Source organism: Hemitrygon akajei, chromosome 4, assembly GCF_048418815.1.
Source record: "Hemitrygon akajei chromosome 4, sHemAka1.3, whole genome shotgun sequence".
Lineage (NCBI taxonomy): Eukaryota > Metazoa > Chordata > Chondrichthyes > Myliobatiformes > Dasyatidae > Hemitrygon > Hemitrygon akajei.
Window position 1 is genome coordinate 11,857,498 of NC_133127.1, and position 26,471 is coordinate 11,883,968.

Below are 26,471 nucleotides of genomic sequence, written 5' to 3' on the forward strand. Positions count from 1 at the left end.
GGAAACCACTGCTCTCCAAAAAAAGAAAATTGCTGCACATTTCAAGTTTGCAAAAGACCACTTGGATGTTCTTCAACACTTCTTGGACAATGTTCTGTGGACAGATGAGACAAAAGTTGAACTCTTTGGCAGAAATGCACATTGCTATGTTTGGAGGAAAAAGGGCACTGCACACCAGCACCAAAACCTCAAACCCAACTGTGAAATATGGTGGAAGGAGCATCATGATATGGGGCTACTTTGCTGCCTCAGAGCCTGGACAGCTTGCAATCATTGAGGGAACAATGAATTCAAAATGGTATCAAAACATTTTACAGGAAAATGTCAGCATAGCCGTCTGCCACTTGAAGCTTAATAGAAGTTAGATAAAGCAAAAAGACAATGATCCAAAGTACAAGAGTAAATCAACAACAGAATGACTTCAAAAGAAGAAAATTCATGTTTTGGAATGGCCGAGTCAATGTCCTGACCTTAATCCTGTAGAAATGTTGTGGAAGGACCTGAAGCAAGCAGTTCATGCAAGGAAGCCCAACTGCCCAGAGTTGAAGCAGTTTTGTAAGGAGGAATGGCCTGAAATTCCTCCAAGCTGATGTGTAGGACTGATCAATAGTCACTGGAAACGTTTGGTTGAAGTTATTGCTGTATACGGGGGTCATACCAGTCACTGAAAGCAAAGGTTCACATACATTTTCCAACAAATACATTGAATTGACTTGACATACATGTAATATTGGACCATTTTTCTCAATAAATAAATGAGCAAGTATTATGTTTTTTGTTATTTATTTAATTTGGGTCTCTTTATCCAGTTTTAGGACTTATGTGAAGATCTGATCATATTTTAGGTCATATTTATGTAGAAATAGAAAAAAATTTACAGCGTTCACGAACTTTCTAGTACCATTGTAGATATCTTCAGATTTCTCTCACTTTGGCCTTATGTACTTTGGTGCATAAAAAAATTAATTGCCATGAACACATGCGATTCTGCGGGTGCTGCAAATCCACAGCAACACATAAATTGCCAAATGCAGATACCTGGGATCCTCATGCCCATGACAGTCCACTCATCTCTATTACAACTTCAGCAAAAGCTCTGAGGAGTGGTTCTGCCTGTGTGTACTAAGACCCACATCTCAAGTTCATCACACTTCAAAGTACATTTTTTTTATCAAAGTACATAAATGTCACCATGCGGGCATACTCAGCAAATCTATGGAATAGTATGGAATAGTAACTGTAACAGGATCAATGAAAGATCAACCAGAATGTGGAAGAGGACAAACTGTACAAATGCAAATATAAATAAATATCAATAAATAACAAGAACATGATACAATCAGGTAAAGAGTCTTTAAAGTAAGATCACTGATTGAGGGAATATCTGAATTGATGGGCAAACAAGTACAGTTATTCCCTTTTGTTAAAGAGCCTGACGGTTTAGGGATAGTAACTGTCCTTGAACCTGGTGGTGCGAGTCCTGAGACTCTTGTACCTTCTACCTGATGGTAGTAGCTCCATTCATGCTGAGCTCCATTGACTTCCAGATGCCTCCTTGTTTTAATTTTGTATTTATCTCCATATTTTCCTCAAGCATTGCAGTCTAGTAAAACTACCCTTTCCTTCACTTCCTATATCCACCATTAATTTATCAGTATGCTGTTGTTTCTTGAATATAATGAGCACCTTGGAAAGATATGATACTGTTGTAAGACTAAGGATATCACAATTTACCTCTATGTCTCCTAATCTGGAAATGCTTTCATTTTCATATAGTTAACTAGTGACCCATCATTAATGGTCCACTGGGTGGCAGTAAGACCATATTGTGTTGCAGTGTGCTTATTCCTTAAATGAATAGTGCAAATGGAACAGTTTTATTCTGACCCCAAAAGTTCTTCCAATTTTCAAGGGCTTCTAAGAACTAGCTGTGGTAAATTGTTGGATACCTCTGCACTAAAACTAGCAGCATATGCAGAGGATCAGGCAAATAGCAAAATAATAAAGAGCTACAGGGTCCTATTTAATGCAACGCACACAAAATGCCGGAGGAACCCAGCAGGCCAGGCAGCATCTATGGAAAAGATGTGTGTGTTGTTTTGGATTTCCAGCATTTGCATATTTTCTCATGTTTGTGACAGGGTCCTATTTATTTTTAACAGCCATTGAAAAGATGTAAGATTAAAATAAAACCTAATTGATATAAATTGTATTTATTATTCTAATCCCACATATAGCTACAGCATCCCAGTCTTTCACCACAGGTGTTAAGAATAATATTAATATTTTTGTACTATTTGGTTCTGTCTGGTTAGACAATTAGCTTTAAAGGTTAGGGATATCAGGGTAATCAACACCATCCTATTCATATGAAGTCATGGTGTAAGCAAGTTTCCCTTTACAATGATTTTATTCTAATGATTGCAAACCTATGAAAGCAACACCTGGAAGTTTGCTTTGAGCTAGTTAGATGGTTTAGACATGTTGTGCACCCCTGTGCTTACAACAAATTAGATAATGTGCTGTTGTATTCTCTAGCTTTGAACGCAGCTGCAGTTTATTAGATTTATAGGCACCTGTTGAGATCTTTCTGTGGAGCTCCACAGTTAATAAGGAGTTTCCTGTACTGAAGATAGTTACAATAGGCATTAATTCTTTTCTTGTTAGATATGCATTCAGTGTGAAAAGTGGAAATTTTATAGTTAGTATATTTTGAACTGTACATAATTTCTCAAATTGTCTGCTGAACAAAGTTTAACTTATGTAAAGTCACTGCATTCTGAAATGAAATTGTTCTTCACTTTAAAAATAATATAACTAAGATTCAACGAATGCTATTTGTTTTCATCTTCATTTCATCCTTTTACAGTCCTTGACTTATGATTGAATACAGATCCATGATCTTCTCAACTAAATGAAATTCATGGACAAACCCAAATGGTTACCATCAATTTTGGGTGTGTTCAACAGCCCAGCCTACACAAAACACCTCTAAAGACAACAAGATAATTATAGATAATTATTAGATAATGTTTAGGGGTAATAACAATTCCTATCAACATCTCCTCTCCCTTGCCTAGAGTTGCTGAGGTAAATTTTAGAAAAATTCTTCTGCAACTTTTGTGTGCTGATTGAGAATTGGTCCATTGTTTGATTTGGTTTGGTGATTCAAGCGTTCATCCAGATGTTCCTGAAATGTTCTGAAAACCTGCCTCCCACTACCTTTGAAGGCGTTCCAGACTACAACCAGACGCTGATGAAAATGTTCTTCCTCAGCCCACTCTAAACCTCTTACTCCAAATTTTTAACATACCCTTTGATCTTCGACACCTCTTCACAGGGAAAAAGTTCTTACTATCTATGCCTCCCATAAATTTGTCACCCCTCAGCCTCCCTCCTTTGCTCCAAGGAAAACAAATACGCCCTATGTCTACCACATAACTCAAACGTTCCATCACAGGCAAGATCTTGGTGAATCTCCTCTGCACTTTCACTATTATAATTAACAATTTCCTACAATGTGCGACCAGAACTACACACAATGTTCCAGCTATACCCAAACAAATATTTTATAAAATTCTCCCAAGACCTCTCTACATTGATGACTACTTAAGGCAAATATCCCATGTGCTTTCCTCACAACTCCATCCACATATGCAGTCATTTTCAGAGATATTGGACACAAATATCTCAATAATCCCTAAAGACACAATGTTCATGGTAACTTTCCTACCCTTATTAGATCACTTCCAAAATACACAACTCACTCTGAAATACACTGCATATCTCACACTTATCAGGATTAAATTCCATCTGCCATTGCCAATTCATTAGCTGATTATTACTATTCTGATACCTCACTATCAACACTACCAGTTTTCATGTCATCTGTAGACTTACTAATCATACTTGCTCTATTCACATCAAAATCATTAATGTTTATAACAAACACCAAAGGTCCCAACAGTGCTTCTTGTAGTACACTGCTGTTCACTGACCTCAAACATAATAGCAACCTTCCACTATCACTCTGTTTTCATATAATTAAGTAAATTTTGGATCCAATTTATCCACTTCCATTGGATCCCAAGAGTACTAGCCAGTTGGATTTGCGTTCCATGTAGGCTTTATGGAAGGCTTTATTGAAATCGATGTAAACAACATGATTACACTGCCCATATCATTTGGGTACCTGTTCAAAAATCTCAAATAAATAAGCCAGATATCTCCCAGTAATAAATCCTTGCTGACTATCCCTCATCAATCCCTGCTTTTCCAAGTGTAGAATAATCCTGGCCCTTAAGGATTTTTCTAATAATTTCCCCATTGACGTGAGGCTTATTGGCATAATTAGCTGGCTTGTCCCTGCTGCCCTTAACTGCATTTGATGTCTTCTAATCATCTGGCACCTCACCTGATGCCAACAAAGATTTAAGTACATCTGACAGGGTCCCACCAATCTCATTTCTAGCCTCTGTTTGCAGCCCGAGATATATCTAATTAATCCTTGAGGTTTTATGCATCTTTATGCTGCTAAAACATTTAAACCTCCTCCCTTTTAATCTTAATGTGCTCAAGATACCACAAACTAGCTCTTTTCCAAGTGATAATGATTACTTTTTCCTGTAGAACTGGGAAGACAAGTATTTGTCAGCAACAAATGGAGATGTTCCTTGTCCGTTTCATGATTGTGCAACCAACTCTTGAAAAAACTATCCAAGCTGACTGTGTCATTCTCAATTGCCTGCAGGTCGATATCTGTCCCCAGGATGGAGCACTCTGCACAGAAACAAAGGCGTCGATTAGAAAGGGTAATATATAAAAAAATAGTGATGATCACAATTCATTAAGCGTCTAGAGTATCATTCAATGGGAAACATGAGTTGGGTTGGTCCAATCAGCTCAAATTGGATGAAGTCAAAGAGACTGTAGTCTTCAACCTGATGGCATGAATTTCTCTTACTTCCAGTAATTTCTCCCTCCTTCCCCTTCTCTCTTTTTCCATTCCCCATCCTGGTACTCCTCTCACATCTTCTCTTCTCTTCACCTGCCTAACACCTCCATCTGGTGTCTCTCCTCCTACCCTTTCTCCTATGGTCTACTCTCATCTCCATCAGATTCTTTCTTCTTCAGCCCTTTACGTTTTCCACCTATCACCTCCCAGCTTCTCACTTCACTGCCTCTCTCACTCACCTAACTCCCTACTCACATGGCTTCACCTATCACTTTCTAGCTTGTACTTCTTCCTCTTCCACCACCACCACCCCCGCCCCCCGCAAATTCTTATTCAGGCTTCTTCCCCCTTTCTCACCAGTCCTACTGAATAATAAATGACAGGTATAAAGGAATTCCAGTCATACATTGCAGGAAGGAAATGGAGAATTGGAAAGGTGCAGAATAGTTTACCAGGATTCTGTCTGGATTAGGGGAAATGAGCTATAAGGAAAAGTTGAATAAACTTAGGATGTGTTTTTTGGAACAGGGTAGGCTGAGGAAAGACTTGATAAGAATTTATAAAATTATGGGCACTATACGTTTGAGAGTTAGAATCTTCCCAAGGTAGAAATGTCAAATACTAAAGACGTGCATTTAAGATGGGAGGGGGAAAGTTTGAAGACGTGTAAAGAAAATTTTTTTACACAGTGATTGAGGCCTGCAACAGTTTGTTGAGAGTTGTGGTGGAAGTAGGTATGTGCAGAGTAGGAAGTGTGATTCAGGGAATGGAAGGATATGGACCACACGCAGGCAGAAGAGATTCAGTTTCATTCTGCATCATGTTTGGCTCAGGCATCACTTACCAAAAGGCCTCTTCCTGTGCAGTAACCTATGTAAACCACAGATGCATACAAATAACAGAACAAGACAGATAGCTAAGATAGTTGAAAAGATACATGACACACTTTCTTTATTAGTCAAACCATACAGGGCGAGGAAGTAGTACTAAAATTGTATACAGTGCTTGTTAAGCCACAGATTGAATCTTGTTTAAAGTTCTGGTCAATAACTCATAGGAAAGGAGTGTCTTTGATCACTAACACTTAGAGCAGATTTATCAGCGTGTTGCCAAGACTAGGAAAATATTGCCATAAGTGAACATTGATGGACTGAGGTTGTGTTCTATAGAAGAAAAGATGGTGAGGGAAAACTTAACTTAAATTATGAGTGCCATAGGAGGCATAAACATGAAGGACCGGTGTTCTTTAGAACAAGGCTGAAAACGTTATCACATCTAAAAAGTTCATGTATACTTGAAGACCTACAGGGCTATGGATCAGGAGCAGAAAGGTCAGGTTCATGACCAATGAGGGCAGGATGAGCTGAGTGGCCTTCTTCTGTATAATAATTATTTTTTATTATTCAATGCTTCAAGCAAACAGGAATGACTAACCACCTATCTCACTCTTATTAGACTCTTGAACAAATGTCCTGTACAATAAAAATGGACTCTTAGACTCAAAATCTACCTTATTATGATTATGCACTTTATCGTTTACCTGCACTTCACTTTTTTGGTCACTTTTACACTTTATTCTGCATCGTTTGACTTATTTTACCTCAATGCACTGTGTAATGATTTGATCTGTAGGAATAACATGTAAGACAAGCTTTTCACTGTATCTTCATACATGTGACAATAATAAAGCAAAACCAATACCAAACTAATGACTCCTAAAAGTTGTTATATGCTCTCAGTGGTTCTTTATTAGTTACCTAATAAAGTGGTCACTATTGTTACGTACCCCGTAACTGGGTGTCAGACCAGCAAAGAAGAATCCGTTGGAGTCTGGTGGTACCAAAACTAAAGGTGTTTATTAGTAAACTACACAATACAGTATTAAAAATGCAAATATACATATTAAACAAGTTAGCAGTAATAAACCTAAAAGTGTAGGAATAATAATAAGCAATAATAAACAAGCTCTATCGATGTCTAGGGGTAAATGAATTGTCATAGAAGAGTATAAAGTTCAGTTCAGTTCATAAATGCTGAGGTAGTTATGGTTATTGTGTTGTAATCGTTGGAGAGAGAGAGAGAGAGAGAGCGGGAAATTAGGCAGCTGCAGCAGGCAAACCTTCTGTGGCTTTCTTAACCCGTCATGTTGCTGTGGCCATTCAGTTATGACCCCTCTGTTCTTCAGCTAGACCGTTCTTCTGTGGTGGACTCGTCACTCTGGCATGAGTGGACACACACACAAGTCCCCACCGGCCCTGCCGTAACACTGTGAGCTTTATTGACCGATCTCCTGATTCGGTCTCCGAAACCCCACCTTCCTGTGGGTTCACAACACTCAGTCAGTGTCCACTGGTGTGTCTGAAGGGTGTCTCCCCAGACCTGTCTTTTATCCCTACTAACGGGGTCTCAGCTATCCATCAACTCTGAATGACTGCGTCTATCAAATCAGGCCACTCCTGCTGTCTCCTGAGGAATGTTAACGAACAAAGTAAAGTCCTTGTAGTGAAGGGTAAATAATCCAGGAAGAGTCAAAATAGTCTCCCTCAACAGTCAACAGTCTCCCTCTCCCTCTTATCTGCAGCAGATGTCCTTGCCTGGGCTTCATCTCTCTCTCTCAGTAACAGCATAGCAACAGCAATAGTTCATAGTTCTCGGGGGGGGGGGGAATGGTTAACTCTGCACCCCATTTTCCATCAGGTCTGTTCATCACTCATAACACCCCCATCCTTCCAGGAATTTTCACCAGGGTGAAAATTAACTAATAAAGCATATTACTGAATTACAGAGTTTAACAAAATACAGAAGTGGTCTTAACTACAAGAACAATACAGATACACTTTCAAATTAACATCTGGATAAGCAATCAGCAATTACATTATCACTCCCCTTTACATGTTGTATTTTAATATCGAATTCCTGTAACAACAGACTCCAAATTAATAACCTCCTATTATTCTTCATGTTAGCCAAAAATACCAAGGGGTTGTGATCAGTATAAACAATTAATGGTTTCTGTGCTGAACAAATGTAGACCTCAAAATGCTGTATTGCCAAGATAAGTGCCAACAATTCTTTTTCCACAGTGGAGTAATTTCTCTGATCCACATTGAACTTTTGAGAGAAATACGCCACTGCGTGTTCCACTCCATCCCCTGCTTTCTGCAATAGGACTGCCCCTGCAGCCTCATCACTTGCATCAGTCGCCAGGGAGAAATGTTTCGAGAGATCAGGTGCTTTTAACACAGGGTGGTGGCACAGTATGGTTTTCAGCTTCTCAAAAGCTTCCTGACAAGGACTGCTCCACTCAAATTTTTCATCCTTCTGTAGGAGCTTTATAAGCGGGAGGGCAATATCCGCAAAGTTCTTACAAAATTTTTGACAGTACCCCACCATGCCCAAAAACCTTCTCAATGCCCTCTTATTTGTTGGGACAGGAACCTCGGAAATAGCCTGTACAGGAGCCAACTGCCCCTGTCCTACCACATACCCCAGGTATGTGATCGTGGCATGGCCAAACTCACTCTTTGCGAGGTTCACTGTGAGATGGGCTGCAGACATTCATTTAAACAGTTTCTCCACAGCCTCACGGTGCTCGTCCCATGTATCACTCCAAACCACCACATCATCAATATAAGCCTTTTTGTTTGTTAACCCTTTAATCACGGCGTCAATAATTCTCTGAAATGTCCCTGGAGCGTTTTTCATTCCAAACGGCAACACATTGTATTCATAGAACCCTGATGGTGTGACAAAGGCTGAAATTTCTCAAGCCCTGTCAGTTAAAGGAACACATCAGTATCCCTTTAGCAGGTCAATCTTGGTGATGTATCTCGCTTTACCCACTTTATCAATACAATCATCCACCCTGGGGATAGGGTAAGCATCTGATTGTGTGATGGCATTCACCTTTTTGTAATCTGTACAGAATCTTATACTACCGTCAGGCTTCGGTACAATCACGCATGGAGATGCCCATGCAGAGGAAGATTCACGAATAATACCAGCAGCTAGCATATGCTCAATTTCTTTTTCCACTAGCTTGCTCTTTTCCAAATTCATCCGATAAGGGGACTGTTTAATAGGCTGGGCTGAGGTAACAATAACATCATGCTCTGTTATTTTGCACCTCCTGGGAACATCTGGGCATAAATCTGCATGCCGATTAATTAGCTGTGTCAGCTGCTCTCTTTGTTCAGGCTCCAAATGACTGACTTTATCAGCAAAGTTGGCCAAAATAACAAAATTCTCTAGTCTGGTGGGCACTATGCTTATCTTTTCAAAACCTTCGGGCCCCTCCTGATCAACCCTTTCTGCCTCATCGGTCTTCGTGACAGCACCGACTACCGTGGGGGTCGTGTCATGATAACCCCCACGTTAACGTGAACCAACTAGCTCGGCTTTCGTCTATCAGGAGTTTCGATCACATAATTCAGAGAGTCTATTTTCTTGATCACTTTGTACGGCCCTTGAAATCTCGCCTGTAGGGGGTTGGTAACTACAGGGAACAGGACCAAAACCTTATCACCCACTTGAAATTCTTGCTCTCGGGCTCGTTTATCATACCATTGTTTCATTTTAGTGTGGGAGTCTTTAAGATTTTGCTTTGCAAGCTTGCAAACCTTATGGAGCCTTTCACGGAACCTCAAAACATAGTCAATCACATTGACTTGCACATTCAGACTAGACCATTTTTCTTTGAGTAAGGTTAAGGGTCCTCTGGGCCTGTGACCAAAAACGAGCTCAAATGGACTGAACCCCAGAGATTCCTGAACCGTTTCCCTCACTGCAATAACAGAAGTGGTAATGCATCATCCCAGTCTCGAGTGTTTTCCTGACAGTAAGTTTTAATCATGGTCTTTAAAGTCGCGTGGAATCTTTCCAACGCTCCTTGAGATTCTGGGTGGTTTGCAGAGGCTAGAATTTGTTTAACTCCCAACTGTGTCAACATTTGCTGAAATGAAGGTACTCCCCTGATCTGACTGTATCTCTCTAGGTAACCCTACCGTGGTGAAAAATTTAATGAGGGCCTTTACCACCGCAGGAGTCCTGATGTTCCCCAGCGGCACAGCCTCCGGGAATTGAGTAGCAGCACACATCATAGTCATGACGTACTGCCGCCCACTCACAGTTCTAGGCAAAGGACCCACAAAATCCACGATGATTTGGGAAAAAGGCTCCTCAAAGGCGGGTATCGGTCTGAGGGGTGCCTTAGGGATAACCTGATTTGGCTTTCCTACCACCTGACAATTATGGCACCTTTTACAATAGTCAATAATATCCTTCCTCATATTTGGCCAATAAAAATCTTTCATAACCCTATCTACTGTCTTCCTTACTCCCAAATGTCCACCTAGGGGTACCTTATGAGCCAGGTTCAAAATTTCATCCCGATAGACCTTCGGAACCACCACCTGGTGTACCACCGCCCAGTCCTCATTGACTGGCACCGTGGTCGGCCTCCACTTCCTCATTAACACTCCCTCCTTCAGGTAGTATCCCCCGGTTCCTTATCAATCTCTGCTTCAGAAAGAGCTGATTCTTCCAATGCCACAAGCTCCTCATCACGTCTCTGTTCCTTTATAAATTCCGTCCTTGCTAATGGTAGATCTACCTCCTCTCCTTTACTCTCCTTAATGCCACTATCCTTTTCTTCCTCATCCAGTAACCCCTCTTCATACAAGGTCGGTAAAAATGTCTCTGCTAAATCAACACTGGACTCATTTAAACTGGCTCCTGTTTCAGCCACCTTTCGAGACATGCTGCGAGTGATTGCGCATGCGGGATAAATCTTGGAATCTATGGGCGGGTCCTCAGCATTTACAGGCTTACTTGTTAATTTCACTGCTGAATACACGTCACCACCTGCCAGATTGTTACCAAGTAGGACGTCAACGCTGTCCATCAGTAGTCTTGACCGCACCCCTATTTCGACTGGTCCAGATACCAGGTCACATTTCAGAAATATCCTGTGCAAAGGTACGGCCTCAGTCCCTTTTCCGATACCTCTTAACACAACCTCCCCAGTCTCAGTCTCAGGACCAAAATCTAACACCTTCCTTAAAATCAATGACTGTCCAGCCCCAGTATCTCTCCAGATCCGCACTGGAACTGGAGTTTCACCCTCCTTCACATACACCGTCCCTTTTGAGATAAACTTCTCACGCCCCTCTTGTGCTCTATCTAACTTTGCCTTCCTCATCGATTTGTTGACCGACTCAATGCAACCAGTCAGGATTGCTGTTTTCCCTTTTCCTGTCTCCTTCTTCGGAGCAAAGCACTTAGATGCTATATGACCAGCTTTCCCACAATTATAACACGTAAAGCTAGGAACCTTCCTGCCAGCCTGTTTTTCCTCCTCCTTACCTTTTCCACTAGCTCCCGGCTTATTCTCTGCCTTAGCCGGTGGGCTTTCTCTACCGTCCCTACTGCCTCTCTGGTAGCTCTTGTTTGAGGAAAACTTTGTCTTGTGGGTTAAGGCATACTCGTCTGCTAACTTGGCAGTTGCAGACAGAGTCTCTGTCTCCTTCTCATCCAAGTACGTCTTCATACCTTCAGGGATACAACCTTTGAACTGCTCAATCAGCATTAACTGTAACAGTTTGTCATAATCTCCAATGACCCCTTTTGAGGTGCACCAACGCTCACAATACATTTGCATCTCATGGGCAAACTCTAAATACGTGTGGTTCCATGGCTTTCTCAAGTTCCGGAACTTCTGCCGGTATGCCTCTGGCACCAACTCGTAACTCCTCAATACAGCCCTTTTTACTTCATCATAATTCTTAGACTCATCCATGGACAATGCTGAATACGCTTGCTCAGCCTTCCCCCTAAGTACGCTCTGTAACAGAACAGCCCATTTCCCCTTAGGCCAGTTCTGATTCACAGCCACTTTCTCAAAATGGAGGAAGTACTTATCGACATCCATCTCCTCGAATGGAGGTACCAACCGGATCTCCTGACCAATCTTGAACCCCTCATTTGGGTCTGCTGCCCGGTCTCTTCTCTGCGATGCCTTTAACCTCTCCATTTCCAGCTCATGCTGCCTCTCTTTCTCTCTTTCCTCCCTCTGCTTATCAGCTTCTGCTCTCTGCTTTTCAGCTCCTTCCTTTTCCCTTTCAGCCTCCTCTCTCCGCCTTTCAGCCTCCATTCCCCTTATCCGGAGCTCATGCTCCCTTTTCTCCTTTTCCTCAGCCAACCTTAATTTTTCTATCTCTAACTGAACCTCACCCTCGGCTGGTTTCCTCTCAGGGAACAGTTCCAATGCTCCCGATGGGAACACACCTTGGGATACATAATACTCATCTATTGCTCTCTGTATTTCCAACTTTCTCATTGCCGGTTTCACCGCTGAGAGATTCAATCATCTCACAACACTCACTAATTCCAACTTTCTGGCATCCTCTAATGCCCCTGTAGTTGGTTCTTTTAAAAATTTGTCAATTTCCATCTCTGCTGGTTTCCCGTCTGGTTATCTACACAACCAGATCAGATCAAATCAGGCCACTCCTGCTGTCTCCTGAGGAATGTTAACGAGCAAAGCAAAGTCCTTGTAGTGAAAGGTTAATAATCCAGGAAGAGTCAAAATACAATAGATCAACAGTCTCTCTCTCCCTCTTATCTGCAGCAGATGTCCTTGCCTGGGCTTCATCTCTCTCTCTCAGTAGCAGCATAGCAACAGCAATAGTTCATAGTTATCGGGGGGGGGGGGATTGGTTAACTCTGCACCCTATTTTCCATCAGGTCTGTTCATCACTCATAACACTATGTGTATGTTCGTGGTCTTCAGCTGCTGTAGCCCATCCACTTCAAGGTTTGATGTGTTCTGCATTCACCACTGTTGTAACGTGTGATTATTTCAGTTACTGTCACTTTCCTGTCAGCTTGAACCAGTTTTGCCTTTCTCCTCTGACCTTTCTTATTAACAAAGCAGTTTTGCCCACAGAACTGCTGCTTAATGGATGCTTTTTGTTTTTTGCACCATTCTCTAAACTCTAGAGACCATTGTTCATGAAAATCTCTAGAGATCAGCAATTTCTGAGATACTCAAACCACCCCATCTGATACCAACAATCATTCCATGTCAACGGGAGCCAGTGTGGTCTTTCACTACTGTAGCACATCCACTTCGAGCTTCGATGTGCTGTTGTAATGCATAATTATTTGAGTTACTATCAACCTCCTACCAGCTTAAACTAGTCTAGCCATTCTCCTTTGACCTCTCTCATTAATAAACTGTTTTCGCCCACAGAACTGTCGCTCACTAGATGTATTTTGTTTTTCGTACCATTCTCTGTAACTTCCAGAAACAGCTGTGCAAGAAAATTGCAGGTGTTCAGAAGTTTCTGAGACCCAGTCTGACACCACTAATCACTCGATGGTCAGTTACAGGACTTAGATCACATTTATTCCCCATTCTGGTGTTCCATCTGAACAACAACTGAACCCTATGAACATGTCAGCATGTTTTTATGCATTGAGTTGCAGCTACATGATTAACTGATTAGATATCTGCATTAATGAGCAAGTGTACAGGTGTACCTAATGAAGTGGCCACTGAGTGTATGTATTCAGAACTGTTGCTCCTTGAGTTTGCTGGAGCAGTGTAGGAGGCCAAGAATAAAAAGATTATAGTGGGAGTTGGACAGAATATTAAAGAGTCAACCAAGTCGCAGTTCAATCACTTTGACAGAATTTTTCCACAAAGCAGTTAATACTTTCCCTTTCAATATTTTTCAGATCAACCACATTCCAGCATAGCATTCTGTGACTGAAACCTCACACTGTTATTATTTCTTTTTTTAGGTAAATACAATATAGATTAGATAAAGACAATGTGAAAAGAGACTGTGACTTAAAAGTATGACACACTGGTATAAAGATTGAAGTGTGACTGCAGCTGGAATCATAGCTAAGAATATTATATATTCAAGGAGCTTAACTTGTCGTGGTGGGAAGGCTTGTGAGTTCCTGAGATCCAGAGAGCAATGCTGTCTGGAGCTTAATTCCTGGTAGGGTCACCCATGGTGGTAAGGTCAAGGGGGAGATTCCAGACAAAGAGCGATCCAACCTCAGTGGTGGAGCTGGCAAAAGATGATGACATATCACAACAGCAGTGAAGATGGAGGAAGGCTGCAGCAGTGTAGGGTCTCCAGTCACCTTGCATGCCATACCATTGGACCCTGACCTCGATCTGCCAAGGACCGTGTGTGGTGGCTGCCTGTGATTCAGCCTCTCCACATTAGACAAAGTCATCTGCAGGCATTCTCCATTAAGGAAATAACCCCTTGGGAGAACATCATACTCAACTTGAGTGATCGCACTACATAACTAAGTGACTGCACCTCTATGAAGAGAAGTGGTTCTGAGATCATCATGAGATAGGTGATCAGTCCAGATATTCAGAGAAGCTCCTTGCTGTTCCCCTCAACTAGTCATATTGATCTCAGAGGATATTTTGGGATTCATCTTAAGACTGCACTGAACTACAGCTTAAGTGGATAATGCTCAACTAATGTCCTTTGCAAAGAAACTCTATAAGAGATATTTATGAGACTCTTATAGTGATTTAGATGCATATCATATTTTTTACTGAGTTAAGTATTGTATGTAATTAGTTTTGCTACAACAAGTGTATGGGACATTGGAAAAAAAGTTGAATTTCCCCATGGGGATGAATAAAGTATCTATCTATCTATCTATCTATATAGGCATAAAAGAAAAATGGAGGGCTATATAGGAGGAAAAGGGTTAGATTGTTCTTAGAATAGGTTAAAAGGTCAGCACAATATTGTAGGCCAAAGGCCTTTACTGTGCTGTGTGTATGTTCTGAACAACTATTCATCATGGACAGACAATGGCACTGAGTAATGGCCAAATATCCATCATAGATAAATCATTGTACTGCCCTCACTGAGTAAAAACATTGTTTGGCGACCCACTTCCTAGCGCACTCGAACCGGCTCACAAATAGCCAGCGCGCCAGCACAAAGGCCAGTCCCAAAAGGGCGCCAGGTCTGCTTCACCAACAAAGGGAAAAGCCCGCGGGGGACTGTGAGTACGTGCCCCCTACAGCATCCGCGCCCAGGGAGGGCGGGATCAGGGAGGCTTTAAAGCGAGGCTGTGAAGTTCGAATAAAATCTTCTTTAACTGCAGTTTACCAACTCCGTGTCGTTATTTTAGCGCTGCGTGTAGCACACCGCTACAATTGGTGACCCCGACGGTCCAAACGATATTTGGACCAGAGATGAATGACGCCGCATCTGTTCATGCGGTTTCGTTGAAACTGCCAAGCTTCTGGACGCTGCGACCTCACCTATGGTTCCAGCAAGCAGAAGCCCAATTCCACGTTCAGCAGATAACCTCAGAGGACACATGTTACTACTACGTGGTGAGCTCCCTTGACCAGGAGACAGCCGCCCAGGTTGAGGAGTTCATACAGTCGCCCCCGGAGGACGGCAAATACACGGACTTCAAAGCCCTACTCATAAGGATTTTCGGACTCTCATGGCACGAGCGAGCTGCCCGCTTACTGCACCTGGATGGTTTGGGGGACAGACCTCCATCGGCTTTAATGAATGAGATGTTATCTCTGGCCGGCGGACACAAGCCCTGCCTCATGTTTGAGCAGGCATTCCTGGAGCAGCTGCCCAAGGACATATGCCTGCTGCTGTCCGACGCGGATTTCAGCGACCCCCAGAAGGTGGCAGCCCGGGCGGACTTGCTGTGGAACGCCAAGAAGGTGAGTGGGGCATCCGTCGCACAGATCACCAGGCCACGCTCCCAGCAGCAAACCAGACCAGGCCCAGCCACAGAGCCTGCTAACCCTGGAGGCAGGGGTGAGGAGACCAACGGACAATGGTGCTTCTACCACCAGCGTTGGGGCGCAGAAGCCCGCTGCTGTCGCCCACCCTGCAAGTTCCCGGGAAACGCCAGGGCCAGCCACCGCTGATGGCTACGGTGTCTGGCCATCGGGATAGCCTCCTGTATGTGTGGGACAAGCGGTCGGGAAGCCGTTTTTTGGTCGACACCGGTGCCGAGATCAGCGTCTTACCTCCGACGAGTTACGACACCCGCAGCAGGGCACCGGGTCCCCCCCTGAGGGCCGTGAACGGCAGCACAGTAAGGACCTACGGCACCCGTACGGTGCAGCTACAGTTCGGCTCCAGCCGGTTCACGTGGGACTTCACACTGGCCGCCGTAGCCCAACCGCTTCCGGGTGCGGATTTTTTGCGGGCTCACAGCCTGCTGGTCGACCTGCCGAGGCAGAGACTGGTCCACACCGAGACTTTTCAGACGTTCTCCCTGGGTGCAGCCCAGTTGCCAGCCCCTCACCTTGACTCCATCATGCTGTCCGACAACGACTTCACCAGGGTCCTGGCGGATTTGCCATCGGTTCTGGCACTGCAGTTCACGGCAGCCATGCCCCGACATGGCGTACAGCACCACATCCCGACCCAGGGACAACCCCTCCACGCCCGTGCTCGAAGGCTTCCCCCGGACAAGCTCCGACTGGCGAAGGAGGAGTTCAAAAGGATGGAGGAATTGGGGATCATACGGCGGTCTGACAGCCCATGGGCATCCCCCCTGCACATGGTGCCCAAAGCGACAGGGGGCTGGAGACCATGCGGCGACTACCGCAGGCTGAACAAGGCTACAACACCGGACTGCTACCCTGTGCCGCACATTCAGGATTTTGCAGCAAACCTGCACGGCGCACGGATCTTCTCCAAGGTAGACCTCGTCGGGGGTTACCATCAAATCCCGATGCATCCGGACGACGTCCCCAAAACGGCACTCATCACCCAGTTCGGCCTTTTCGAGTTCCTCCGCATGCCGTTCGGCCTGAAGAATGCCGCACAGACTTTCCAGCAGTTAATGGACGCGGTGGGACGCGACCTGGACTTCGCTTTCATCTATTTGGACGACATCCTCATAGCAAGCAGCAGTCGTCAGGAGCATGTGTCCCACCTCCGTCAACTCTATGCCTGACTGAGTGAATACGGTCTAACAATCAACCCGGCCAAATGCCAGTTTGGGCTCGACACCATCGACTTCCTGGGCCACAGGATTACTAAAGACGGGGCAACCCCTCTGCCCGCTAAGTTAGACGCAGTCCACCATTTCCCCCGACCCACCACAATCAAAGGCCTTCAGGAATTCATGGGTATGGTAAATTTCTACCACCGCTTCCTCCCTTCAGCTGCCCGAATCATGCGCCCCTTGTTCGCCCTGATGTCGGGTCCGGGCAAGGGCGTTACCTGGGACGAGGAGTCCGCCGCCGCTTTCATTAAAATGAAAGAAGCCTTGGCAAACGCCGCAATGCTAGTGCACCCCAGAATGGACGTCCCTACCACCCTCACAGTGGACGCATTTAACACGGCAGTCGGTGGGGTACTGGAGCAACTCATCGCGGGTCGCTGGCAACCCCTGGCGTTTTTCAGCAAACACCTGCGACCACCCGAGCTCAAATACAGTGCTTTCGACCGGGAACTGTTGGCGCTATACCTGGCAATCCGGCATTTCAGGTACTTCTTAGAAGGTAGGCCCTTCACCGCGTTCACGGACCACAAGCCGCTTACCTTTACGTTCACGAAGATGTCCGACCCCTGGTCGTTCTCCCTGCAGCGCCATCTGTCCTACATCTCTGAATACACGATGGATGTCCGGCACGTCTCGGGTAAGGACAATGTCATGGCGGACGCGCTCTCTCGCCCTAACATTCATGCCCTTTCCCAAGGGGTAGACTTTGAGGCGCTGGCGGAGGCGCAGCAGGCAGACGAGGAGATCCCAAGTTACAGAACCGCAGTCTCCGGTTTGCAGCTCCAGGACCTCCCCGTAGGACCAGGTGAGAGGACCCTACTCTGTGATGTCGCCACCGGCCAGCCCCGTCCCGTCGTCCCCACACCTTGGTGGCGACGCATTTTCAACTCCATTCATAACTTAGCACACCCCTCCATCAGGACAACCGTCCAGATGGTCTCCAGCAGGTTCGTTTGGCATGGACTCCGCAAGCAAGTCAGTGAATGGGCCAGAACGTGCATGCACTGCCAGACGGCCAAGGTGCAGCGGCACACCAAAGCTCTGCCGCAGCAGTTCCACCCCACCCACCGGCGTTCTGACCACATTCATGTGGATATCGTGGGCCCCCTGCTAGTGTCGCGCAGAGCGCGGCACCTCCTCACTATCGTGGACTGGTTCACAAGATGGCCAGAGGCGATCCCGCTCACCGACACCACCTCCGAATCTTGCGCCCGGGCACTGATCGCCACCTGGGTGTCCCACTTTGGTGTACCGGCCCACATTACCTCCAACAGAGGTGCCCAGTTCACCTCCGGCCTGTGGTCAGCTATGGCCAGCCTTTTGGGGACACAGCTGCACCACACCACTGCCTACCACCCACAGTCAAACGGCCTGGTGGAGCGTTTCCACCGTCACTTAAAGTCGGCTCTCATGGCCCGCCTGAGAGGAGCTAACTGGGTGGACGAGCTTCCCTGGGTCCTACTCGGCATCCGCACGGCGCCCAAAGATGATCTGCACGCCTCGTCGGCCGAGTTGGTGTACGGCGCACCCCTGGTCGTCCTCGGGGAGTTCATACCAGCCCCAAGGGGGCACAAGGCAGAACCCGCAGCAGTCCTGGGCAGACTACGCGAGAGGCTGGGCAACCTGGCCCCCATACCCACTTCGCAGCATGGGCAGAACCCGACCTGCGTACCCAAAGACCTGCAGAACTGTAAGTTTGTGTTTGTACGAAGGGGCGGGCATCGGCCACCGCTGCAACGGCCCTACGAGGGGCTGTTTATGGTGCTCAGGAACAATGGGTCCACGTTCGTGCTGGACATTGGGGGTAGAGAGGAGGTTTTCACGGTGGACCGACTCAAACCGGCCCATGTGGACTTGGTGCAACCGGTCGAGTTTCCGGCACCGCGGCGCAGAGGCCGACCTCCCAAACAGGGTCCGGCCCAGACTGTGGACATTGGGGGGTGTATTGCCGGTTCTGGGGGGGGGGGGGGGGGTTATGTGGTGACCCACTTCCTAGCGCACTCGAACCGGCTCACAAATAGCCAGCGCTCCGGTACAAAGGCCAGTCCCAAAAGGGCGCCAGGTCTGCTTCACCAACAAAGGGAAAAGCCCGCGGGGGACTGTGAGTACGTGCCCCCTACAGCATCCGCGCCCGGGGAGGGCGGGATCAGGGAGGCTTTAAAGCGAGGCTGTGAAGTTCGAATAAAATCTTCTTTAACTGCAGTTTACCGACTCCATGTCGTTATTTTAGCGCTGCGTGTAGCACACCACTACAATTGTATACTTCCAGTAATCTTTGCAGGGTTAATTAATAGTTTTGCTAGTACTCTCTGACTATAGATTAGAGGAACAAAGTCCAAAAGAACCAAATCGTCAAGAGTGGTTGAAGCAGAATCTTTGAATACTTTAAAGGGAGATGTAGTCAGGTTCTTGATAGAGAAAGTGATGAAAAGTGATTATGGTCAGAATGCAGATTTGATGTTGCAATCAGATGAGTTACAAAATTATTAAATGGCAGAGCAGGCTCTTGGGTGCAAGTGGCCTACTTCCTCCTAGTTTGTATATTTGAATGTAAAACAGTTAAAAACACATCTATAGTCTTGGGCATTATCCAAAGAGTTGAAGAAAACAAGTAAGTCACAATAAGTCTGTGAAGCTCTAGATCTAGCTCCAGTCAGTACACAGACATGAAGGCAGAGAGGGTGTAGCAAGGATCTATGTGGGTGATTTCACATCAAAGATCTGACTGCAGAAACTGGGATTCTCCATGGAACAGAGGAGACCACAAGGAATTTTGACAGTGGTTTAAAATTATGAAGGGTCTAGACACAATAAGCAAAGAGAACTGTCCCCATTAAAGTGATATGAGGAAAATGTCCAATGCTCTGTGTACTGATCAATTTCTATCCCTCAAGTAAAATCATGAAAACAGATTATTTGATCTTGATCATTTTGCTGCTTGTAAGAGGTTTTTTTTTTCTCAGCACTGGCACAACAGTTGGTGATAGTGCTTCACAACTCTAAAGATCCAAGTTCAATACTGAACTCCTGTTTGCATGGAGCTGGCATGTTCTCCCTGTAACCATCTGGTATTCCCCCAATTATTCCAGTTCCCTCCCACATAGGTTAAATAGCAACTATAGATTTCACCTTGGTGAGAAAATGACAGGTAGTTGAGAGACATGTGAGAGAATAGATGATAGGAAATAAATGGAAAACAGGACTGATTACATTGCTCTGAAAGTTGGCATAGACCAGTGAGCCAAATTGCCTCACTCTATGTCATAAGAAAACATGAGAAACAACAAAAAAGTAACACAAGAGATTCAGCTGATGCTGGAAATTTTGATCAACACTCGCAAAGTGTTGGAGGAACTCAACAGGTCAGGGAGTACCTATAGAGAAGAATAAACAGTTGGTGTTTCAGGCTGAGACCCTTCATCAGGACTAGGAAGGAAACCAGAAATAAAGGGTCAGATAATGTGGCTGCCCTGCCTGTAACACTTTCAAACATTTATCTTTTCAAAGGCACTGTATGGTTGGAGCCAGAGCTTAGTTTCCTTTTATGAGTAATTGGTTGGCTAGTATTACACAGATACATTACTGTCCACATCCACTTCCAACCCCAAACAAAAATGCAGTCAATGCAAAACAGCAATGGAAATAACAAGAAATTTCAATGAGGTCTCAGCATGCTTTTGGATAAAAATGAATTTCTAGCCTAATGTGTTCATATGGATGCCAAAAAAATTAAACAAAATATTGAAAAAAAGAAAAAGGCATATTTATTTAAAATTCCATTTAAAAAGATCAGTGGAATGGGTGAGTAGATTTATTCCCAGAATCTGAAAGAGACAGAAGTAGGCCCATCAAATAAAAAGTTACTATTTTATGAAAATTTTAAAAAGGAGTCAGATCTACAAACTAAAAACATTCTAGGGTAATTCTGAAAGCTAGTGGGCAATAACTAACACCCAGTAACAATAGTGTATGAAGGAAATAAAAACCGCTACACATCACCTATTTTCTACTGCTGTACAGTTAAAATCTACCCTCATAAATGTGGGTTCAAAAAGCATCAGCATTTTTGAGCTTGTTAGATGGCATGTGTGCAAATATTTCAATATAATACTAAGCCATGTAAATCAGCAAGTTTTCAATTTTTGTTGCAGATGTTTGCTGAATTTCTTTAAATAATCACTAAGGGATACAAATAACAATGAATGAAGCAGTTCATAACTTAAATAAATGAATTCCATTTACTCTAAATACAAACCAGAGTTGTTTTCTTCACCGGATAGGATTGACTGTGTGCTGCAAGGCATGTCCATCAATTCCATTGTGTCACACCTGGATATATGCAGTACCTGTAACCGCCTAACACTGACTAAATCAGTCTCACTGAGACCTGACTCGAGTTGCTTCACCACTTGCTTCCCAGGCTGGCTGGTAAGTACTGTGATCTATGAAGGCAAAAAGAACTAGAATTATTAATTAGTTAACATTTACAATTTTTTTGGGTTAAGCAAGTTCTAACACCTTATGTACTTCAGATGGTTTTCAGTAATCATTTTATCTAATTATTTGATTGCATTGTGATTTTCTTTTCAAAGTTTTCACCATTCTGCTCATTTCATCATGGCTGATCCATCTTGCCTTTCAACACCATTCTCCTGTCTTCTCCCCGTAACTTTTTCATGCCTGACTAATCAATACTCTATCAATTCCTGCCTTAAATGCACCCAATGACTTGCCTCCATAGATGCTTATGGCAATGATTTATACCACACTCTGGCTAAAGAGATTCCTACTCACCTCCATTCTAAATGGATGTCCCTCCATTCTGAGGTTGTGCCCTCTGGTCCTAGATTCCCACAAAATAGGAAACATCCTATTCCCACTCGCAGTCCCAGAGTACAAATCCGAAGTGCAAAGAGACTCGGGAATCCTCATACAGGATTCCCTAAAGGTTAACTTGCAGGTTGAGTCAGTGGTGAGGAAGACAAATCTAATGTAAACATTCTTTTTGAGAGGACTGTAATACAAAAGCAAGGATGTAACACTGAGACTTCATAAGGCACTGGTGAGGCCTCACCTGGGAGTACTGTGAGCATTTTTGGGCCCCTTATTTAAGAAAGGATGTGCTGACTGGAGAGGAACTGTAGTGAGGTTCATGAGAATGATTCCAGGAATGAAAGGTTTAACGTATAAGGAGCATTTGATGGCTCTCCGCCTGTACTTGCTGGAATTTAGAAGAATGAGGGGGAATCTCATTGAATGTTGAAAGCGCTAGATAGAGTGGATGTGGAGAGGATGTTTCCTGTAGTGCAGGAATCTAGGTGGCATAGCCCATTTAGAACAGAGGTGTGAAGGAATTTCTTTAGAAAGAATGTGGTAAATCTGTGGAATTTATTGCCACAGGTGGCTGTGGAGGCCAAGTCATTGAGAATATTTAAAGCAGAGGTTGATAGGTTCTTGGTTAATCAGGGTATTAAAGGTTACAGGGAGAAGGCAGGAGAATGAGATTGAACGAGATATTAAATCACCCGTGGTGGAATGGCGGAGCAAATTCAATGGGCCAGTTGGCATAATTCTTCTTCTATGTCTTATGTACTTATGGCAATTAAATCCCTATTGATAAAAAATTATAATTATTTTCACCAAAAATGATATTTTGTCATTAAGAAATGTGAGACACATTTTAAATACAGTATACAAAAATATATATTTTAAATTCTGTTGAGAAGGCTACAAAATAATTTTAATGAATTTTTCTTACCTCTACAGAGCAGCTATTCAGTGATCCTCCCACTGTCACATGCCTCATGTACTGTTTAAACTGTGAAAGGCCATCCTCTACAGCTTGTTTTAATGAACCTGGCTTTTCACGCAAACATCCTTCCTTTGGCATTGATCTCAGTTCTGAGATACACGAATGGAGCTTGGGAAAGTTTCCTTTCACTGGCTACAGAGAAGGAAAAACATAATTTCAAATATTATTCAATCTTGTTTCTAAAGATCTTTTTCTGTTTATTTAGAGATGTGGAATGGAACATGTTTTTGCAGCCCAACTTTTTAACCCTAACCTAGCCACAGGACAATTTACAATGACCAATGAACCTAATAACCAGTTCATTGTTGGAATGTGGGAAGAAACCAGAGCACCCTGAGGAAGCCCACACAGTCACAGGGAGGTTGTAAAATCTCCTTACATATGCTGCTGGAATTGAACTCCGAACTCTGGAATGCCTAGAGCTATAATAGCATTGCAATATCCACAACACTACCTTGGATCCCTAAATTATACACAATCACTGACCAGGACATGTCTCCATTGTTCTTATTTATTTCTTTATTTTTATGTTTCCTATCTCAATATGACTCCTATGAACTTGACCGAACCTACCTAGATGAAAAACCAAGCAGAGTACTGGTAATGCTGTTGCTGAGATGGTGAGAGTAAGCCCTGAAAGTGGCAACACTGATAGATGGACAGTAAAAAGGTCAGTCTGCATGCTTGTCGTCGTCAGTTGGGCATTGAATATAAAAGTTGGGAAATCATGTTGCAGCTGTATAGAACTTTGTTCGGGCCATATTTGGAGTACAGTTTGCAGTTCTGGTTGCCACAATCCAGGAAGGATGTGAAGGCTTCCGAGGGGGGTGCAGAACAAGTGAGAGGGGGAAAGAGTTACATGGTATCAGAGAGGATGTTTTTCATAAGGAGGGTAGCAGGTATTTGAAGTGAGATACCAAAGGAAATGGTAGAGGCAGGTACAATTGCTATGTTCAAAAGACATTTGGACAATTGAATTGACTTCATTACTTACATCCTTAATATACATGAGGAGTAAAAATCTTTACGTTACATCTCCGTCTAAATGTGCAATGTGCAATTTATAATAAATAGTATGTACAACAGGATAGTCAATATAACATAGAAATACAATTGTATCAACATGAATTAATCAGTCTGATAGCCTGGTGGAAGAAGCTGTCCCCGGAACCTGTTGGTACTGGCTTTTAGACCATGGATAGGAAAAGTTTAGAGAGATATGGACACTCAAAACTTCTATAGAAGTATTGTGGAGAGCATTCTGACGGGCTATATCACTGTCTAGTATGGGGGGGGGGTGGCTACTGTACAGGACTGAAAGAAGCTACAGAGGATCAAAAATTTAGTCATCTCCATCTTAGGTACTAGCCTACAAAGTACCGAGGACATTGTCAAGGAGCAGTGTCTCAGAAAGGCAGTGTCCACTATTAAGGACACCCAGCACCCAGGGCATGCCCTTTTCTCATTGGTACCATCAGGTAGGAGGTACAGAAGCCCGAAGGCACACACTCAGCGATTCAGGAACAGCTCCTATCTCTCTGCCATCCAATTCTAAATGGGCATTGAACCCATGAACGTAATCTCACTTTTTCAATATATATTATTTCTGTTTTTGCACTATTTTTAATCTCCAATGTACACATACGATAATTGAATCACTTATTAATTAATTAATTATCTCTCCTCTCCACCCCCCCCCCCTCTGTTATGTATTGCATTGAACTGCAGCTGCTAAGTTAACAAATTTCACAACACATGCTGGTGATAATAAACCTGATTCTGATATGATATACAATTGATAAGAACAACATAGGTAAATGGACCTTATATATGTAGACACCTTGATCAGTGAGGCCGAGTTGAGCCAAAGGACCCACTTTGGTACTATATAACTCTTGCTGTTTTGAATCTTTCAGAACAGCTATGACAATGTACTTTCTCTAAATAACCATTCACATTCATCTGCAATGCAAGAAATTTCTCACTCTTAAAAGAAGAAAATTCTTTTTAAGGCCCTTAGTAAATTCCAACTTTGAAACCCCATCCCTCTAATCATGTTTTCTTATTGGAGAACAGCCAGGTATGTGTGGTTTACTCTGGCTGCTGAACAACTTGGGGTTCATGCTGTACATACTGCAGAACACAGAACAGTACAGCACAAGAATAGGCCCTTCACCCCACAATGCTCTGCTGAACCAATTAAACAAGTAATCAAGTGGCTAACTAAACTCATCTCTTCAGTCTACACAATGTCCATATCTTTCCATTTTCCTCACATTCATATGTCTACTTAAACAACTCTTAAAAGTCTCTAATGCTTCTACCTCTATCACTACCCCAGGCAGCACATTCCAGGCAACTATCGCTCTCTGTCTAAAAAAGCTTGTCTCTTGCAACTCCTTTGAAATTTCCCCCTCTCACCTTAAATGCATGCCCTCTGGTATTAGACATTTCAACCCTGGGAAAAAGATACTGTCTCTGTCTACTCTATCTAGGGCCCTCATAATCCTGTAAACCTCTATCAGATCTCCCCTTAGCCTCCGTTGCTCCAGAGAAAACAACCCACGTGTCCAACCTCTCATTATACTGTAGCACACACACTCTAATGCAGGCAGCATGGTGGTATACCTCTTCTGCTTCCTCTCCAAAGCCTCAACATCCTTCCTTCCTTTAATAGGGTGACATGACTGTATGCAATACTCCAGTCTAACTAGAGTTTTATAAAGCTGCAACATAACTTCCTGACTTTTGAACTCATTCCCTTAACTAATAAAGGCAAGCTTGTCATATGCCTTCTTAACCACCCTATCAACCTGTGACACAAGGTGTTCGCAGCATCATTATTGCTATTGAGTTGGCTTGTGAACCTTGAACTCAAACAGCTATTTATTTTGATAAGTGACTTCTTATAATGAAAAGACAGAGACCTGGTCTATGTTTGCTGTTTTTACCTACCACAAAAGGAAGAAGACATTCTTGCTGATTGTGAACCACGTAAAGACTGAAGAGAGGCAGACGACATAACCCTCCCAAACTGCAGGCCAAAGCAAAGAAATTTTCCAGGGCTTCACAGAGATTGAAGCAAATGTCTGACCAGAAAGGAGGTGTAACGTCCACCACAAGGATTCGAGATGGTTGCCTTGTCATGATGGCAGGGTTGGCTTTATTATTCCTGTTCTCTGACATCAGCCTTTCTGAATTCACTGGAATGAAAATTGATAGTTTCAACAATCCAGAAGCTGAAAACCTAAATCAAAGAAGGAAAGATAATATTTTTGTTCCTCTCTGAATTTTGGTCTACTTATCTTATTGTAAAATATCTAACTAGGTTCTTCGATTACTAGGATTTCTCACAGAATACGGCTGACTAGGATATGTGCTTTTTGCAACAAAATGAAATTGATAAATTTGTTTATTATTGTCCTATGCTTCGAGTAAAAAACTTTGTTTTGCATGCCGCCCATATAAATCACTTCATCACATCAGTGCATTGAGGTAGTACAAGGGAAAAGCAAAACCAGAATGCAGAATAAAATGTTTTGGTTACAGAGAAAATGCAGTGCAGGCAGACAGTAAGGTGCAAGGCCATGATATGGAGATTGTGAGGTCAAAATTCTTTCTTATCATGAAAAAGTCCATTCAATACTCTTTTAACAGCAGGAC

The 26,471-nt window shown here is 43.6% G+C and overlaps 1 protein-coding gene across 1 annotated transcript in view; it reads right to left on the reverse strand.

Moving 5' to 3' along the window:
- Positions 1-25,955, reverse strand: part of m1ap (meiosis 1 associated protein) — a 52,481-nt gene extending 26,526 nt beyond the window's left edge. Inside the window, exons 1-5 of the mRNA XM_073041815.1 lie at positions 25,764-25,955; positions 22,755-22,940; positions 21,326-21,438; positions 5,799-5,824; positions 4,633-4,779 (exon numbers count right to left, since the gene is read on the reverse strand). Coding sequence (XP_072897916.1) covers positions 4,633-4,779; positions 5,799-5,824; positions 21,326-21,438; positions 22,755-22,940; positions 25,764-25,955 — 664 coding nt within the window. The remainder of the gene's footprint in view (positions 1-4,632; positions 4,780-5,798; positions 5,825-21,325; positions 21,439-22,754; positions 22,941-25,763) is intronic.
- Between the last annotated feature and the right edge of the window lie 516 nt (positions 25,956-26,471).